General features: G+C 43.8%; 1 protein-coding gene across 2 annotated transcripts in view; it reads right to left on the bottom strand.

Annotated features, from left to right (window-relative positions):
- SORD (sorbitol dehydrogenase) overlaps positions 1-18825 on the bottom strand; it is a 35051-nt gene extending 16226 nt beyond the window's left edge. The window contains exons 1-6 of one of the 2 annotated variants that reach the window (XM_038420750.2): positions 18464-18825; positions 12138-12171; positions 9555-9719; positions 7181-7340; positions 3044-3162; positions 2476-2541 (exon numbers count right to left, since the gene is read on the bottom strand). In XM_038420750.2, the coding sequence (XP_038276678.1) occupies positions 2476-2541; positions 3044-3162; positions 7181-7340; positions 9555-9719; positions 12138-12171; positions 18464-18526 (607 nt within the window). In that variant the 5' untranslated portion in view covers positions 18527-18825. The remainder of the gene's footprint in view (positions 1-2475; positions 2542-3043; positions 3163-7180; positions 7341-9554; positions 9720-12137; positions 12172-18463) is intronic. The other variant, XM_038420753.2, reaches the window with a different exon arrangement.
- Between the last annotated feature and the right edge of the window lie 930 nt (positions 18826-19755).

Genomic DNA, 19755 nt, shown 5'->3' with positions numbered 1-19755 from the left:
GATAATACTGCATGGCTGCCAGATGCAGGACTGTGGTGAAACCTTTGGGTTCCCGTGTGTAATAAATCATTGCAGGCTATTTGCTAAGGTGCAGATGATGACCGTGGACATCCTCTCTGCACATGAAGTCAGGCAGCCAAGCCTGGGGGGAGGAAAGGAGGGAAATCCCTCTTCCTGATTTTGCTGTGACACTAGTTTCATGGTTGGATTTCAAGCATCCACCTCCATGAGGATGTGGAAAGGAAATTGGGGAGAGGCCACCTGTATCCCCTAGATTGTCTCCTTCTCTTTTTTAGCATTATTTTTATTGGGCCATTGCACAGTTGCTGGAGGATAAGTTTGCTCTTTTCAGCCCTTCAGGGACAAAGACAGCCCTTTGAAAGGGCAGGTGTACCTCCCCATCAAAGAGAGGACAGGTCTGGGGGATATCCCCATGAAAATCCTTGGCGTCATCCCAAGAGCAGGAGAGCTGGGGAAAGGCTCTGAAGCAGAGGGACAATGACCCATTTAATAACCAGGGCAGGCTCTGGCAGCACTTAGAGGCCCATTCCTTATTGATGGGGAGCAGCTAGGAGACTTGCCTCCATAGTAAGCTTGGGTGTCTGGCTCCCTCCACCTGCAAGTACCAGTCATAAGAACGGCCATTCTGGGTCAGACCTATGGCCCATTTACTCCAGTATCCTGTCTTCCAACAGTGGTCAGTGCCAGATGCTTAAGAGGGAATGAACAGAACAGGACAATTATTGAGTCATCCATCCCCAGTCATCCAGCCGCAGCTTCTGGCAGTCTGCTAGGGACACCCAGGCTAGGGACACCCAGAGTGTAGGGTTGAATTCCTGACCAAACTGGCTAACAGACACTGATGGACCTATCCTCCATGAACTTATCCAATTATTTTTTGGACCCAGCTATATTTTTGGCATTCACAACATTCCCTGGCAATGAATTCAACAAGTTGACTGTGCATTGTTTGAAGAAGCACTTCCTTTTGTTTATTTTAAACCTGCTATTCATCTCATCGTGTAAGCCCTGGTTCTTGTGTTACGTGAAGGGATAAATAACAATTCCTTAGTCACTTTCTCCGCACCAATCATGATTGTACAGACCTCTGTCACACTCCCCCTTAGCCATCTCTTTTTCAAGCCAAACAATCCCAGTCTTTTTCATCTCCCCTCATACAGAAGCCGTTCCATACTCCTAGTCATTTTTGTTACCTTCTCTGTACTTTTTCCAATTCGTATACATGTTTTTTGAGATGGGGCAAGCAGAACTGCATTGCGTGGGTCTGAGTCATTTAGTCTACCTTTCAGCTATTTATGTCCTGGTATAGACGCAATAGGCAAATATCTCCACAAACAGATCAATTTGAAATGTGCTGTGCAGATAAAGAGTTATATAGGCAAATATTTTACAAGTATAAGTAAAATAAAATATTTCTCTGGGAAGTGCAGTAAAACATGTCTAGGCAAATAATGGGTTGAAGAGGCATTCCTCCTAATGCCAACATGGAAAATATTTTCCTGAAGACAGCCAGCCTCCTAAAGTTCAAAGAAGGGTAATCTCGCTCCTTGCCACATATAATATGGGAAACATTTGAACAAGACTGCCCCATAGTGGGTATTTTTGAGCCTCTTGCTATCTGAGTAACAGCATCTGTGACGCAGGTGGCTTAGGGACGACCAAATGTCAGGGACAATTACAGAGGCCTCGGTAATAGCTTCACCATCTGAAGGAACTCAGTGGATGACCAATCAAAATTTGTCACACTACGCACAGATTTTATTTCTATAGCACCTCAATAATGCCAAAGCACTCTGTAAATTATAGAGAGAGCAAACAACGCATCCCCCAAACAGTCACCTCTGGAGGGCGGGGGAATGCAGCAGCTGATCAGCAGAGCACAGCAAAATAATATAATAATTCAGATCAGAAAGAATACTATACCAAATGAAATGCAGGAGGATTTAGAGAGGAGAATGCAATTACCTGGCTTGGAATTTTACACAAATTCCAAGGTTAGCACCACTGTTCTTGAAGAACGTGTCTTTAATGAGCAGGTGAAACATCAGTTTTATGCCTCAGTCTGAAGACTGAAACAATAATTGCAATGCTGATGAACATGCATACTCCTAGTTGTGAATGGTGCAGTTGTATCCTCCTAGTAGTTTCCATGTGGGGGCTCTGGCCTGGGGAACATTTCAGTAAACCTGTGCTAATTAAGCACAGTCCTATTTATATCTCCATTTACCGGTCATTAAGATGCAGAAGGAAAAACTGGACAAAGAACAGGTCGGCTAAAGACTCCTACATACATACACCAGGTGATGATCTTCACATAGGAACCTAGCATAGCTTTGTCTTACCACCAGGCACTTCTGCTGCTAATTTGTACGGTGACCTGCCACACAGAAAGAGCAACCTTTTTTGGATATGTGAGAATGAGGCAGCGTTTTAAGGGTTTAAAGAAGATCTTACCAGTGATTACTACCTGGGCGGCACCCATTATCTTGGCAACGAGCAAGCAAACTAGCCCAATGGGTCCTTGAGCAATAGGAAAAGAAAAGGAGATGTCAGAATGCAGGAAAATCATGATCACTGTGAAGTGAGTGTAAAGCTCACTGCGTTGGGGGTATAGCAGTACTCCAGGGAGGACTGGTACTGGGATTACAGCAGTAATCATGTCATGATCCGCTGCAGTGAATTGAGAATGGCAGCAGGCATGACTGTTATTGCTCCAGGTTTGGAGCTGGCAGTGAGGAGAATACTGCCAGATTCCTAGGTATCTAGCTACCATCCAAACTGCCTTTTTAGCCACAACACTTCAAATCCATTTTGGAGCAGGGCTGGCCAAAATGTGACCAAGGAGTGCACTGCTGCTCCAGACCACCCTCAACCTCAATACAGAGATGCGGGCAATGGAGACCGAGTTGTCAGCACACAATGCTCCATCCTGAACTTAGAAACCAGGCTGGTCACTCTACTGCATTTCTCTGTGACAGAGCACTCACGACAGGTGGGAAGCACAAGGCAGGTTATTCCATACCAGCTCCACAGATTAAGACTTTGGATCCCAGAGTGACTCCGCCTCTTCGGCAGGCATGGATTCCCACAGAAAGAGGTTCAATGAGGGCCCCTTCTTCAAAGGTGACATTATCTGGAAGCCTGCAAGAACCAGAGACACAAGCAACAGTCACAACAGGGGCTTTTAATGGTGGTGGGGTGAAGCTAACCACGTCTGCAAAGGTTAGTGTCTAAGCTGTGCAGGCAAAATGCCCTTATAATTGGAATAAAACACACACCTGTGCACTGCATAAGAGACTACTATGCAGTGAAGTACCCATCAGCCTCTACAATCTCTCTTTCGGCAGGCACAATTTAGGCACCCACCCTAGAAAACATGATGCTTGGTGTTTGCTGCAATGAGTCGTGAGGATGTTCAGCAATGTGCTGTGGGGATGAGGTCTGCCCTGCCTTTGTGGATGGGTACGGGGAAGAAGGCTTCTGCACCTTCAACTTCTATCATTGTTCTATTCCTGGAGGAGAGGGGGAATGTGCTGCAGATCATCCACTCTTCAGGTTAATAAGGGAAGTGTTCCTCAAGTGACTCCTGTCAGACCCATGAAATGCTGTAGCTTGCAGAGCTGGCCACTTCATCTCACAAAGCAAAGCAAAGGGACATATAATCAGACATCCCCCTTATTCACTACCCCATCATACCCTATTGCTGGCCACTGACATGTGAAAAGTGTTTCAACCAGTGGGTTGGCCTGAGATTCATACAAATATTTGGTATATACAAAGAGTTTAAACATTTGGTAACTAGGTCCTAGCACTCACTCTCCCAAGAAGAATCGAAGGCACTGACTCTCCATAGTCAGTGGAGTAACTAACACCTGGTGCAAAGAGGGAGTCAAATGCCCCCAAACCACAGTGGCAGTGTCTTGTATGCAGTTGGAACAGGAGTAAATGATGACAAAAGGCACATGGCCGGAGGGAGACAAACCTGATGATTCTGCTATAAGACAGATACTTCGGAGCTGCTGCAAGAGAGATGAGCCCCAGCCCCCTGCTGTTCAATGCAGCCATCCAGAAAATCAGCAGGCAAACCAAACCTCTCACAAAACAGGCACTGGAAACTGTATTTGAAAGGTTTCAGAGTAGCAGCCATGTTAGTCTGTATTTTGAAAAAAGAAAAGGAGTACTTGTGGCACCTTAGAGACTAACAAATTTATTTGAGCATAAGCTTCCGATGAAGTGAGCTGTAGCTCACGAAAGCTTATGCTCAAATAAATTTGTTAGTCTCTAAGGTGCCACAAGTACTTCTTTCCTTTTTTTTGTATTTGAAAGGAAAGTGTTCCATAAAATGGGGTAGTGGAGGGCAGAGACAGCTGACAAGGCCTCTCCTTTGAGACAGCAGGAGGGCAGCCTGAAGTCAGAGGGCCAGATTCGGATCTCAACTGGGTCAGTGTAAAGCCAGAGAAACTGCTAACTCCCACAGCAGCTCTGTAAATCAGGGCACTTTTACTTAGGAGACTTAAATACAGATTCTGAGGGGTAATTCTGGGCACCTAAGCTTGAAAGTTTTAGCCAAAGTATCTTTCATTCAGGTACGAATCAAAGTTCCCTTCCCCTACAAGAGGAGAGCTGCCCCATGAATCACAACAGTGACTTTCCAGGAAACACTGACATCAAACAAAAGGAAATTCTCCTAACAGAGCAGAAATACCGTCACAATCAGCTACACTTGTCTGACAGTGAAGAATAAGCCCTAAACAACAGCACGGTCTAGTCCTGGCCACCACGGCGTCTCCAAAGGCTGTTTAGGACCCCAGTTTGAAGAAACCCTCCTCTGCCAGACAGCAGCAGTGCACTCTAGTGGACAGAGTGAGGGGGAGGGACAAACCTTTTCAGATTAATTGGATTTCAAATTACAATGCTGACATTTCATTAGGTACCAAATACAAACCCAGATGAGAAATGGCCTGATTGTTTGTAAACAGGAAAATGTCTAGTTTATTGCAGGAGAGATTTCTGAAGAAAATCAATAAACCTGTGTGTGATGTTATTGACAGGAACTGTGACCGTATAGATCATTGTTCCACCAAGGTCCTATAGTTGCACCAAATATTGTACAAAGGAGGTCAAGTAAAGTGCCTATGGAAAGGTTGTAATTTGCTGGTCATGATTATGCTGTCTGTATCTCTATCATTTTTGTATTTGAAGTTAAGAATATTGGCTATGTACTTGTATCTCAATGTGTTTTATTCTAAATAGCCTCAGTGAAGCATTTGGTCAGCTTCTTGAGAAAGGACTATTCTCAGTAAGTGCCCAATCAAGAAATACTTAACTGACAATACACTTTGGGAGATGCCAATCCACATCTAAGCTTTCCTGGGAACGTTCAAACTAACATGTAAACAATGGTGTTGGCCTGCAAAAAGCTGAATCATTCATGGACATGTGACTTGCCCAGATGGCTACAAACTCCATCCTGTTGCTGTGATTTTGTACAGAAGAACAAAGGAGTTTCTGTCCACAAGAGAGAGAATATAAAAGGCCCTGGAAGCCTCACCATTTTGTCTTCAGCTGGCTCAAGAGATGGCCTCTCCTCCCCAAAGAGTTGCCTGAAAGAAACTGGGTCAAAGGACTGTAACTACGGGGGTGTGAGTGATTGCTGGACCCAGGCCATAAACCACAACATTGGTCTGAAAAGGATTGGGCCCAGACTAGGAAGGAGTCTAGTCTGTGAAAGAAGCTTATTGGGACATCTCTGAGGGTGAGATTTACCTGTATTCAGTTTCATACTGTATTAGGCTTAGACTTGCGTGTTTTGTTTTATTTTGCTTGGTAACTTACTTTGTTCTGTCTGTTGGACCACTTAAATCCTACTTTTTATACTCAGTAAAATCACTTTTTGCTTATTAATTATTCCAGAGTAAGTAATTAATACCTGGGGGAGCAAACAGCTGTGCATATCTCTCTATCAGTTATAGAGGGCAGACAACTTATGAGTTTACCCTGTTTAAGCTTTATACAGAGTAAAACGGATTTATTTGGGTTTGGATCCCATTGGGAGCTGGGTGTCTGGGTGCTAGGGACAGGAGCACTTGCTAAGCCATTTTCAGTTAATTGGGGGTGTGGGTCTGTGTTGCAGCAGATTAGCATAACTGGCTCAACAAGGCAGGGTTCTGACATCCCAACCTGGCAGGAAAGATGGGCTCAGATGTAGTCTCAGCACATAAGGTGACAGTCCCAACGGGAGTCTCTGTGACTGAACCCATCACACTGTGCTAAAGCAGACTACACTCTATTGCTTTATGGACTTCAGCACATTCTTAACATTAAGCTTGTGCTTAAGTCCCAGTGCAATCAAGCAATATGGATGCTCATATGCTTAAATGTTTTGCTGAATCGGAGCTCAAATGAGTTTCTCTGACAACCAGGATGTGACCTTTGGCACCAGTGGGGTCAAAATTGTCTTCAGTGTTGCATGAAGGCTGGATTAGCGGGGGTACTGGCAGCCTGGGACAATCAGAACCAGCCTAGGTCTTCTCAGTTAATAACTGAGCAAATCGTATTGAAGGTTTAGCAGTTCTTGCAGTGCTTTCTACAGGGCAGCAAGGGGCTGGCTCTCCTTGACGAATGAGGGAAAGCCCTTCCTGGAGTTTCCAACAGCAGAACCCAAAAAACCATCAGGCCTTACCTTGCCTTGTAGAAATGAGAGCAAGAAGAGAGAGGGTTTAAGAAAAGGACACCCTTTGGGGTTAAAGCAGTGATAAAGTCATAGGAAATCTGCAGGAGAGAAACGTCTAACTAGTTCCTGTCATAAAGTTCTCAGATACCACGGTGAAGAGTGGAGATAAAAACAAAGACAAACAAATAAATAAATAATCCCTAGCTCTTCTACAGTACTTAGCATCTATAGCTTTCAAAGTGCATTACACAGAAGGTCAGTACAAAGGAGATCAGATTAAGGTCTAGATCACATTCCCAAACACTTTGCAACCAGGCCTCCGAACCCTATCCATGCCAGGGGCATCTTGGGAAATAACAAGAAGCGCTTCATGTAACTAGATTACTGTCCCCATTGTACAGATGGCTGAGGGAGAGCGGGAAGAGCAATATGGCTAACCCCACACAGGGAGTGGTTATCTGTAGGCAGAGGGAGTATGTGACTGACTTGTAGCAAAAGCTGGCATTGTGTGCATAATATCGGCACAAGTTTCCATCATCGGGAGGTGTCGCACAGAAGAAGATAGTCGGAGACAGGTTGTAGCGTCCGATTTTGCAGAATTCATCGATGTCTCGCGGAGCACCAGGCTCAATGGCCACTCGATCGCCTGAGTGAGTGAAAGGAGGGTGGGGTGAGACAAGGAGTGTGTGGGCACAGCACCATGTGGAGATCTGAATGATCAAGAGGGATGCCAAGGAAGGGAGAGATCTACCCTGTTCCGTAAACACCCACTGAAAGACAAAGACTTCCTTTGATACATTTTAATCTCTTTCCCAAATGCCATGCTACGAGGACTCATCACCCAGCCCCAGGGACCCAGCCATACACAGTGTTCAGCATTACAGAAGAAAATATAATATGCAAGAGGCAGACAAACACTAAGAGGATGCAGGCTCAGTCACATGCAGAGCTACCTACATCTTCCCCTCTGTCTAATCACTGTAAATTGGCTGATTTCCTATTCCCATCAAAAAGCCAGCATTTGTCACGGAGTACCACTGAGTGGTATCTGAGATCTCCTGCAATTAGGAACTAAACGGAAACACCAGGCAGGATCTGTTGGCAAACATTGAATTTTAATGGCAATCGCTGTACTTGCTCTCCAGACTGACAGTTATGATGGGGAGGGAGGCTGGGCTTCTGGTAAAGATCTGGAAGTGCATGTAGGAGTCAGGAGATCAGACTCCAAAATCCAAAGAGCACAAAATCCCTTTTCTCCCATGTGGGAGAGCTCCACATTGCCTGATCAATCCTTAGACAGCTCAGAGTGGCAAAGGGGCATTTGTTCACCTGCTCCACAGTCAGGTTTTCTGGAGCTCCACAAGGGAGTTTAAGAGACTCATAAAACATCCAAAATGCTTCCAGCCCTTTTCACTCAGCACCAGAAAGCTAATCACTGGGCAAATCCCTCAGTGAGGCTGTGGTCATCTCTCTAGCTCAGGGGTTCCCCTCAGGATGTCCAGGCAGATGGTCATTATTATTGTTTATTAAATGCAGAGCATTCAACACTGCACAAAACATAGAGAAAGATTTAGTCCCTGCCCCATAGATCTAACTCTGGGGCCAAACTCTGCTCTGAGTTACACCTATTTAAATCTGGAGTCACTCTACTGAAGCCAACAGTCACCCCAGATTTATCATAATGTAAATGAGAAATAATATATCACGTTTCTTACTAGGCCAGCACCTAAACATCAATACCAGGTGTCCCTAACTTCTGGAGCACGTACACACAGCAAAAGGAAGTTACAATATTGAGTTAACTGGCTTAATAAAAGGGCTCACTAGCAGCAAGAGTGACTCACATAAATGGTCTACAAAGGCTTTATGTTCTTGCTTGGATTGCGTGTTCAATACGTATCCATTAAATACACAACAAGATATATGTAATATTCAGATCATATCAGCACTCTTCAAAAGATCAAAGCAAGCGATTCCTAAGAAGTGCCATGAAGTCAGCTGTCCAAAGTGAGTGATGGATGGCAGTGAGCCTTGTCATTTGTGAGGAGACAGTGTTGGCCAAATCACAACAGATCTCAATCTGCCCAATGTACTGTGCAGTAAACCAGGGACAGGAGACAAAACCCAAGAGGAGCTCCTTTTATTGTAACATCTTACTCTAGGTTTGATTTTAAATAAAAGAGAGCCAGATTTGGCTTGAAAGGGCTGGTGGTTGGTTAGGAAGATTTGTGCAAGGGGTGAGGAGGGCAGTGAACAAACAGATAAGGACAACAGCTGTATTTTAGATAGATATAGGTGCAAACCATAACACTGGGACCCAGATCTGGCTCCTGAACCCCGAGTCCGGTGGTGCTGGGATCTGCACACCAGTTTTAACCCAATATAAAGACAGAGTCATTTATGAAATTCAAATCCAAGTTAAGATTTTCATCTAAAGCCCTTATCTGGCCCCCATTATCATAGTACCCCAGCATCTCACAATCTTTAACATACTGATCTTCCCAACACTCCTGTGAGATAGGGGTGTGCTATTATCCCTACTTTATAAAAGGGGAATGGAGGCAGAAGGAGATTAAGTGACTTGCCCAGGTTGCCCAAGAAGTCTAGCATAGCAGGGGACTGAGCCCAGGAGTGCTGAGTTCCAGGCTAGCACTCATACCACTGGACCATCTTCCTTCTCTTTTTATCTCTTCCAAACTGAAGGTTTTGGCTCAGCCTTCTCTGGTTTGCAGGATTCCTAATGTTTCATGAATGCACAATGAACATTTAATATTTCCTAGCAGGCCAGCCTCTCAACCTCATCACAACAGAGAAAGTACATATCAGGCAACCGTCCACAAGATTCAAGGAAGCTGCTCACCTGGCTTCAGATGGGTTACTGATGACCCCACTTTGATGATGGTTCCGGATGCCTCATGCCCTAGCACCATGGGCTTCTTTACAATAAAGTCCCCAATTCTACCATTCTGCCAGTAGTGGACATCAGATCCACAGATCCCGACCGAATGCATCCTCAGCAGCACCTCTGGCAAAGAAAAAAGAGTCATAAACCAGAGACCAACTGCATGAAAGACCTCTGCAGTCAGCAGCAAAGTGAGGCATCTGCTTGGCAAAGGCTTTAAAGACTGACAAGGAACTTTCCTACAGAGGAACACTGAAGGGGGCCTATATCCTTTTTTGCCTCTTTATATGTACAGGAGGCCTGGAAAGGAGCTCAGTTCTTTCAATAAAATGTTTTTTTCCCCCCTACTTATTTTTCATTAGAAAGCTGCAGCATGTTAAGTCTTTGATTCCCTTTTTTGTTGGAGGACTCCTGGGCTGACTCAGGATATGGACTGACAGCTTTGCTTGCAAGGGTTTGAATTAAATCTGTGTTAGGAAAAATCAGAATATAAATTCCTTCCCCTATCAATTAATCAGATTTCATTTCCCTGGCATTTGTGATATCACAGGAATTGCCAGACCAAATCAGACCCGTGATCTATCAAGTGTATCTCTGATATGCAGTCAACCCCTTGATGCTTAAGAGGAAGGTGTGAGAAAACCTGCAGCAGGAAGTGATGTGATAATCTATTTTTAGGGAAACCTTAACAGTGAGAGGTTGGCTTTAGCCCTGAAGCAGGGCTTCCAAAACTCGTTTATTTTTATACTCCATAATTCTATCATCTCTCTAGTCACCCACAGAGTCTTCCAGCGCACACACGTGCTGAACCTCTAATGTAAAAAAATAAGCAGAACCCCCTTGCCACAGAACCTTTAAGGAAAATAAACCACAACAACTTTCAGACTTTCTTTATATACCATTAAAAAGGCATAAAACAGCACAAGCCTGACTTCTTTTAAATCTTAGCAGATCACCCTTAAGAACTGTCCTGCTAAACCTTTCCTTTGCCTCTCTTACAATTCTGCAGTCCCTCAATGTCACTCCAAGTAATATTTTCAGTCACAATTCTGCTCTCTCTTGGGAGTCACTGTTGCTCAGAGTTACATGGTGATTTGTAGAGCTTAATTTAGAATAATCATGACAAGGAAACATTTTCTTCAATAATTTGTAGAAAAAAGTTTAATAAAAGCACTGCCAAAATATTTAACAGAGGAAAAAAAAACTACTAGGGTAGGATTGTCAAAAGCACTCAGCATTGGCTTAACTCTCCTCCCAGTGCAGTAAACAGCATCTTTACCACTGATTTCAATGAGAACAGAATTAGGCCAATGCTGAGAGTGCTTTTGAAAATCTCATTCTAATGGTTATCACTAGAAAAGACACTAGTGAACAATCCTGCACTAGCCCCGGGGTGGACTAGATAGGTTTCAATAGGTTTTCCATCTTCTTCCTCCCTCTATTTCTTTACCTTCCTAATCCGTTCACCATCATTTACTAACATGTTTCATAAAAGTAACACATTTGCAATTACATCCTATAGGATAGTCAACATTTATGAGATACTTACTGAAATCTGAACATTCTAGATAAGGACCTAAAACTTCCAAGAGCTTAAAATAAAAGACATCTCTTGTAAATGAAGGCAAATGTAATCTAAGAGGAGAGCTCTAGTCTGCATGCCAAATGAGACCTTTGATTAAATATGATTCACAGGACTTCTGGCTACTTGACTAATATTCAGATAGAATGGTGTACTATGCATTTGAACGCAGCAATAAAGCACATATACTTCAGGGTTAGGGTAATAGACAAACAGTCAGATTATCAAAATGAAACTATGTTTAGTGTTTCTGATCACATGATAAGCAGCCTTAGACATCAAAATCCCAATGAAATTTCCATTTTACAAGGTTATCTGAATGAGGTCAGAATGGAGTTTCTAGCTAATTTTTCCTTCTCTAGTTTCTACGGGCCCAATCCTGAGAAGTGCAGATCGTTTCCAACTCCCATCAAAGTCAATTCTCAGCACCCCTTTGTGATATCGTTCTCTTTCAGAGGAAGGTAATATGAAGCACACAAAAACAGCTGGTTATTCAGATGTTATTAAAATGACTTAATCTCTCGCCCAACTTTATTTACACCTTCTTCCTTCCCAGTGCAAGTCCCATTCACTTACACGTCAGCGAGTGGATTCAGGCAGGTCTAAAGGAAGAAAACTAATTTTCCAGATCTTATGCATCATTTCTCAATAGGACCCTCAGGACTGTATCTTTCATAAATTGTTATTGTTCCCAGATCTTGTTAACTGAGAACATGGGGAGAGGGATTTAGCTAACTCCACATACATTTCAGATTTCACCACCATCCCCTCTCAGATGGATGCAAGATTTGACCTGCCCCACCTACATGCTCCTTTTTTAGACAATGTTATATGTTATCATAGACGCTATAGTTGGTTTACAGGGGGAGATCAGTGAAGGGCAAATAGAAAATTTAGGAAGAAATTACACTCAAAGAAAACCACAAGGTAGAAGGCAGGCAGTCACTCTAGAGACCTACCATTGGGACCTGGTTCTGGGACTGGGCGATTTTCCTATAGGGAAACAAAAAAAAGCATTCAGTTTGCATGAAAATTTGGGGCTGCTTTCTGAGAAATCCCTAGAATTTTCTCCAGTATATAAGTAATTACAGTAATGGGATCACGTCTTGTATACCAAACTTCCCTAGAATGGAACAGGACTTGTGGTTTCAGTTGAGCACCTTATCCCATGATCCAAAAAAAAACTCATCTTCTGAACCCAGAGTGGCTTTTGAACCAGATATTCATAGTAAAACAACAACTTTTAAAGACAGTCAGGATTAAATGTCCCTTTCTAAATGCCTATTCTCATGCCCTTGTCTTGTAATGCTATTATTGCTGAAATAGCTGTCCCCTGAGATTGTTATATGAATGAGGCATTATAAAACTTGAATCATTAACCAATCACAGGGAAAACACAACAAAAATTCCATGGGGCTGATGGCAAAAACACCATCTTTTCCCCCACAAGTAGAACTAATGGGAGTACAAAAGAAGCAGGATACAGTGGCTATTTAACAGTGTGGAGCCTGAGGATCCCAGGAAAATGAGCATTACACAGCTACTTTGTCATATATAGAAGGGCTCAGCTACAACTCTGGGTCACATTTCACACCAATAAAAGGTAACCTATATGTTTGCAGGACTTTTACCTCTTCTCTCTATATTTACATACTTACCTGGTTCCCCAACATTGTGGTATCTGAGCTCCTCCCAAGTATTCAAAGAAAAAAGAATAAGTTCTTAGGATTTCACTACACAAGGAGGTTAAACAAAATGTCCAAGTACAAAAATAAACACTGTGCTTTCAAACCCCTATAACTGACTCTGTTCACAGGATTGGGGAGCTAGTGTATAATGGGGAGGAAAAGTGGATTTCTGAGTTCTCGGTAGATTTGCTGCAAAGTTTCTTCCTAACTTTAAAAACGAAAGTGGGGTGGTTGCCATTGTCTTTTCAAGTTGACTGGAACCAGCCCAACTCCCAGATGGAAAGATTCCCATTAACTGCAATGGAAACTGAATTGGTCCTTCGCTGGGACTATCATAAGAGCTGTATAATCTGTTTGCTTAGAAGTTATTTCATTATCAAAGTCATACATTGTATCCTACACCCAGTTACTCCCACACATAAACCCGGGCGTTGGACCTTTGAATGCAGATATTCTTTCCTAAAAGAATTTCCAATTTAAAAAATCCATAAACACTAAACTCAATATTTGACATCGCTATCACAGTAGGAAAGCAAAGTTAAAGTGAAGAGAATTGTGTTGTGTTTGGTTTGATTTCACCTCACTATGTTTATTTTTTGCTGTACATTTCTCCAAAGATGATTTAAACGTTTAATCGATAAGCAAATATTACTTTGGATTGAAGAAGTGGATGGTCTTGTTATGATTGTCCACAAAGCATCAGCTCCAACAGTCATGTAGAGATTACCACAATAGGGCACCAGAGACACCAGACTTACCACCCGTTTTAGGGAAATATTGTAGTATCTCCAATATCTCTGTGAGGCAAATGCTGACTTTTTAGTGGAGCCACGGCACTACACTTCAATATAGATTCTCAATCCCAGCAGTGCTTTTGAACCCACCCTGCTGTCTTTGCTTTCCTTGACTCTTTAGTAGTGTAGGGCATAAAGCTTGGGGAAGCATGAGATTTGATTAGTGTGATTTAACAAATGTAAAGTTAAATAAACATGGTGGCCTGATGCTCATTTACACTGAGATCCCTTAACACAGTCAGAGTGATTTAAAAGTGAGTAAGTGTAAATGTGAATCAGGTCCAGTGTGGGTGGGGACAGAGAAGTGGGTGGGGCGGAGTTATGATTGGTATTGCACCTGTCCAATACAAAATCATTGACTCCATAAACATTTCCAATCTCACAGTGAAGAAGCTACTGTCTCATACTTGCACAAAGCATGAGTAACTACACATTGCAGGAAAAACACTACAGCATGCAAAGAATTGCTCGAAGAATTTCATAGTCACATGGTGTAATGAAACTTCTGCCTCTCACTTTTCAGTGGTTTCTTTGTAATTCCCAAGACTTCTGCAAATTCTGTTTCTGTGCCTGCTGCTGGGGAACAGAATCACTGTATATCCCTCAGAGATGTGTTCCTATCTCCCAGACCATTAAAAGCTGCCACACTTCCAGGTTTTCACACCCTTTCAGGATGGAAGACAAAATTTTCTTTCTGGAAGGCATTTGATTCAGCCTCCAAAGACTCTGTCCTTGGACTGAAGGTGCTTGGAATGGCTGAGACAGTCATTGATGAGATCATAAATGCACTGGAGGCGTTCATATGTCAAGTTTACTATTTGAGATCAACATTACAACACTTGCAGAGCTACATTGGGGGCTGTTTTCCAAGGATCAGACAAATGGAGAAAAATTGCCATGAAGGGGTGCATTTTTTACCTGCTATCGAGAACATAAACCTATCAAGCAAAGGAATGGCTCCAGCATGATTGAGCACATCCCAAACTACCCTCTCCTATCAAGCATGAATGGGTTTTCCCAGTTACACATGAAATACAATGCATTCTTAAATCAATCGGTCATATGCAAAACCAGATGCTCACCACCATGCAAATGGTTGGCCAGCAGCCTGCCTTGTATGGTGATGTGTGAGTGTGGTGCAGTGGAGGATCAGAATGACAATGTGGCTAGCAGTGGTGCCCTAGACAGAGAAGACACTAATGATGACTTTAATGAATAATTTTTTTCAATCCTACGTCAAGACTAACTTCCATAGGATTACCAAAAATCTGTGTCTTTTTTTATGCAAGCAATGCATTCTTGCGTTACAGTGGAATTTAAAAAAAAATTGATTTTTAAACATTTTTTTTAATATATATCTTCATAAGAGTTCTAGGTTTGTGATGTTTGGTACCATTGTGTTTGGGGGGGGGAAAAGGGCTTTCAAATGAAATCCAACTGAATCCTTTTCCGACAACCCTGCATTATCAAAATTTCCACAAACCAGAGGACCTGAAGCTGGGAGCCAGGGGACAGGGCAGTGAGTCCTCTCTGCTACACTGCACAATGTGACAACATTGAAATTATGATTCTGTCAGATTTTTATGAATTAAATGATGCCTCACTTACCTTTCTATCACTAACTTGCCCATGGAATTAGATTTTACTAATCAGTGTACCCAGACTAAAATGCTCACCTGCCTGTGCATATCTCACAAGCATTGCACTGGCATTCATTGTTAAAATAAGCAGTAAATGATCAACACTGCATATGGACAGTATGTGGCCAAATTCTGCCTGTTGATATTAATGAAGCTCAATGGGGTGTGCATCTGGGCACAACCTGCTCTATGTAATTTTTAGTGCCCAGAACTTCATTTCTGACCCAGATTTCTTCAGTCCAAGGCACTTTGTCCCACTCAGGACACAGCCAAAGTGAATCGGAAGTTTTTAAAGAAAGCCTTTTTTGAGTTATCCACATGCATAGAAAGCATCTAACAAATGTGTGAACTGGTGAAACACAATTTTTACAATCTCAGCTATTTTTTTTTTAAAAGTTGTGTGTGAAAATAGGAGCTTGCAATATGTATAAAAGATAATGAAGCTCACAATACTGAAAGTTGAGTATCTAAGAGCATCCTAAAAAACATGCACCCATTTGTTCACTAGGGAGCTCAAAGAAGAACAACGAGAATGGCCATGGGCTCAGAAAAACTCTCATAAGGAGAAAGACTGAAGAGATTGGGACTGTTACCTCAGAGAGGAGACAAATAAGAGGGGACATGATAATGATTGTGATAGAGGGGATTTTCAATTAAATTAAAAACCGGCAAATGTAAAAACTGATAAAAGCATGTAAATACTATACAAATACAACATATAAATATTATTTATTTGTATTATCATAGAACCTAGGAGTCCCAGTTGTGGATCAGGACCCCATTGTGCAAGAGATTGTACAAACAAAGAAAAAACAGACTCTGGAACTCTCTGCCACAGGAAGTCATTAAAGTCAAGAATGTAATGAGATTCAAAAAGCGATTGGACATTTATATGAATAATAATAATATCCAGTTATTACAGTTAATGTTAACAAATATTTAGAAAGGAATATTAAACCCCATGTTTCAGGGCTTAAGCCATTCTCCAACTATTAGAAATCATGAGGTGATCCAAAGTGGGCACCTTCTTCTCCACCTTTGTCAGAGTCAGGATACTGGACTAGATGGACCTAGGGTGTGATCTAGTACTGCAATTCCAATGTTTCTATTTAGAAAACTGTACATTATATGTGTATGAGATGAACATTAGAAATGTTGCTTTTTAATACTGTTTTGGCAGATGTTACTGTTATCTCAAATATGGCTGTGAGCCACACATTGTATATAACACTGCTCACTTTGTCTGAGCTGCACAGGAGCAATAAAAATAAACTGAGCCACAACAGGTAACCAAAGTCTGTATTTAATCACAAGCACCTGCCAGATTAAAACTATTTTCTGTGACTACCTCACTGCTTATCAAAGTTGATTAAGACACAGGCCTTGATTTTCAGAAGTGGCCTCTTTATTTGGCATCTTCCAAATTTGCAAATGCAAATACCTGTACACACAACAGGTGCCTATTTACCTGACTGAAGCCAGATAGTTCGATTCCAAATTGAAGCACTTATGAAAATCAGGCCCATAGTGTGCAAGTTTAACACAATGCAATTCCTCATTGGGTCATTTTTGGCACTGTCATTCCTACCTGTTAGCTGTGTTCAATATACACCAAGAAATGTTGTTTATCTTTTCTCTTGTGTCCCAGCAGCACCTTCTGGTGCAGGAATATGTACTGAACTCTATGGCTTCCAAAGCCCTCCCCACCACACACCATCAAATGCAATACAGACAAACAGGATGTTAGCAATATTCTTCTTTGCCAGAACTTGTATGACAGGGATGCCCACACTTTGCCAGCGGAGGCTCATGCTAGCAACTTGCTGGATCATGAGGACTGTGCAGAATTTGGGTAAAACAGAAAAGACTGCAGGGTTAGTTTGTCACTCTGCAATCTAGTGTGGTGAAACTTCTCCAGCATCATTTCCCTGCCATCTCTTCTCTAATCTCTTCCCCTCCTTTGGGAGTGCCCCTACCCTGCCAAATAGAGCTTTAGCGGTGCCAACCCTTGTCTCCTCAGCTAACCCACTGAGCCTTACGATCCTCACTCCCTGCCAAACTCAGGGGCAAAAGGAGCTTCCATTCCACTCCTGGCCTGGGAGGGCCCTGAGTCCTCCGACTTCTGAGGTGGTACAAAACAGCCTTGCCAAGGACCAGAAAGATTTCAAACCTTCCTCCATTTAATTCTAGTAGGTCATTTGATATTGTGTCACATGAAGTCACTGCGTGTATTAATGCCAACTGGCCTGGACAGGAATAGTCATGTGCATTGAAAACAGGTTGAAGGACAGTAACAACAGGCAATAATTAATAGCAATGGACATAGCTGGAGTAGATTTGGGTTAGGCCGAGTCTTATTAAACAGCATCATCAATGAGCTGACACCTCATTAGATGAAATATGCAGAAACCCTGAAGAAAGCAATATAAACAATCGGGGAGCTGGAGGAAAAATAAAAAGAGCTAACTGCTTAGCTAAGCGATGACTGGGAAGAGGGATAAGGGAGACATGATAAGAGTATGCTGATATTTGAGGGAAAGAAATTATTTAGTGTGCCACGGGGGGGGGGGGGGGGGGGGCTAAGTAGGAAGAATGGGACAAAATTAACTAAAGATGAATTTAAGTCAAATACCAGAAGCTTCTTACCAGAAAGTTGTATTAGATGTGAAAACATTTCCATAGGTAAGAGTGGGGAGCCTCACCACGTGGAACACAGAAATCCAGACTGGCAAAAACACCAGAAATGCCCTGCAGGGAATAACCTGGCCCTGGCCCTGAGAGGATGGACTGGGGATACCCAATTTTAGGTTTTACACCTGAAACTTCTATGACCCAGGCAGTGGCCTGGGCTGGCTGAACCGGGGGCTGCAAACTCACAGAAACACCCTGAACCCCAGAGCTGTGATCCCCCCACAAGTCCCCTGAACCCCAAAGGCTCCCCTAAACCCCAAGGGGTGGAATACCCCCAAGAGCTGTAACCCCCCGCACAATCCCCTGAACCCCAAGAGCTGTGACCCCCCCACCCACTCACTCACTCCCTTGACCCCTGAGGGCTGCGATCCCCCCAAAATCCCCTCAGAGTTGTAACCTCCCCGGAGGGCCGGGATCCCCTCCCCCAGCCGCCTCTCGCTGTGCGGGGCGGGGCGGGGCGGGGCGGCCGTACCAGGCGCAGGTCCCCGGCGCGATGCACCACCACCGACAGGTTCTCTGCGCGTTGTTCCGCCATCCTGCCTCAGCCAGCCGGGCCGGGGCCGCTCGCGCCGCTTCCGCCCTCAGCAACGGCCGCTCCCCGCGCGCAGGTGCACAAGCCGCCCGGCGGCCGAGGGTCCGGGGGTGAGCGACAGTCGGCGCCTCGGCCGCTGCACGAGGGACTTTAGCCGGGTCCAATGGCCGGCGGGGGGGTGGGGAGCGGCCGAGTCTCATAGTCCAAACCGCAGGCAGGCTGGCGGAGGTCAGCCCTGTCGGGGGGGGGGCACGAGAGAGGGGCCTTGCCCCGCCCCCAGGGAGCCGCGCAAGGCCAGAGGGTGACTGAGCCGTTGAAGGGGGGAGGGGGCAGGCCTGAGGCTGGCTGAGCCCCTGCGCAGGGCCTTGCAGGGGGGCGGGGCAGGCTTGGGGGTGGCTGGGACCCAGCGCAGGGCCTTGGGGCAGGCCTGGGGCCTCTTGGGGAGAGGGAAGCTATTCAAGCTTCTCCTCCTTGTACCCCAGTGTGACGCACCCCCGGCCACATTGTGGAGGAATCAGAGTAGCAGCCGTGTAAGTCTGTATCCGCAAAAAGAACAGGAGGACTTGTGGCACCTTAGAGACTTAACACTTTAAAAAAAAAAAAAAGAAAAGCAGTACTTGTGGCACCTTAGAGACTAACAAATTTATTAGAGCATAAGCTTTCGTGAGCTACAGCTCACTTCATCGGATGCTCACGAAAGCTTATGCTCTAATAAATTAGTTAGTCTCTAAGGTGCCACAAGTACTGCTTTTCTTTTTGCGAATACAGACTAACACGGCTGCTACTCTGAAACCTGTGTTAACACTTTTAGAATACGTAGAAACATAGGGTTGGAAGGCACCTCAGGAGGTATCTAGTCCAACCCCCTGCTCAAAGCAGGACCAATCCCCAATTTTTGCCCCAGATCCCAAATGGTCCCCTCAAGGATTGAACTCACAACCCTGGGTTTAGCAGGCCAATGCTCAAACCACTGAGCTTTATTCGAGCATAAGCTTTTGTGAGCTACAGCTCACTTCATCGGATGCAACTAACAAATTTGTTAGAGCATAAGCTTTCCTGAGCTACAGTTCACTTCAAGTGAGCTGTAGCTCACGAAAGCTTATGCTTTAATAAATTTGTTAGTCTCTAAGTTGCCACCAGTACTCCTGTTCTTATTGTGGAGGAAGAATCTGAGTGCCCCTGGCACATGGATGGGAATACATTTTAATAATAATCAAAACTGGGTGAGAACG

Source organism: Dermochelys coriacea, chromosome 10, assembly GCF_009764565.3.
Source record: "Dermochelys coriacea isolate rDerCor1 chromosome 10, rDerCor1.pri.v4, whole genome shotgun sequence".
Taxonomy (NCBI): Eukaryota; Metazoa; Chordata; order Testudines; family Dermochelyidae; genus Dermochelys; species Dermochelys coriacea.
This window is presented reverse-complemented; position numbering and strand designations above follow the sequence as displayed.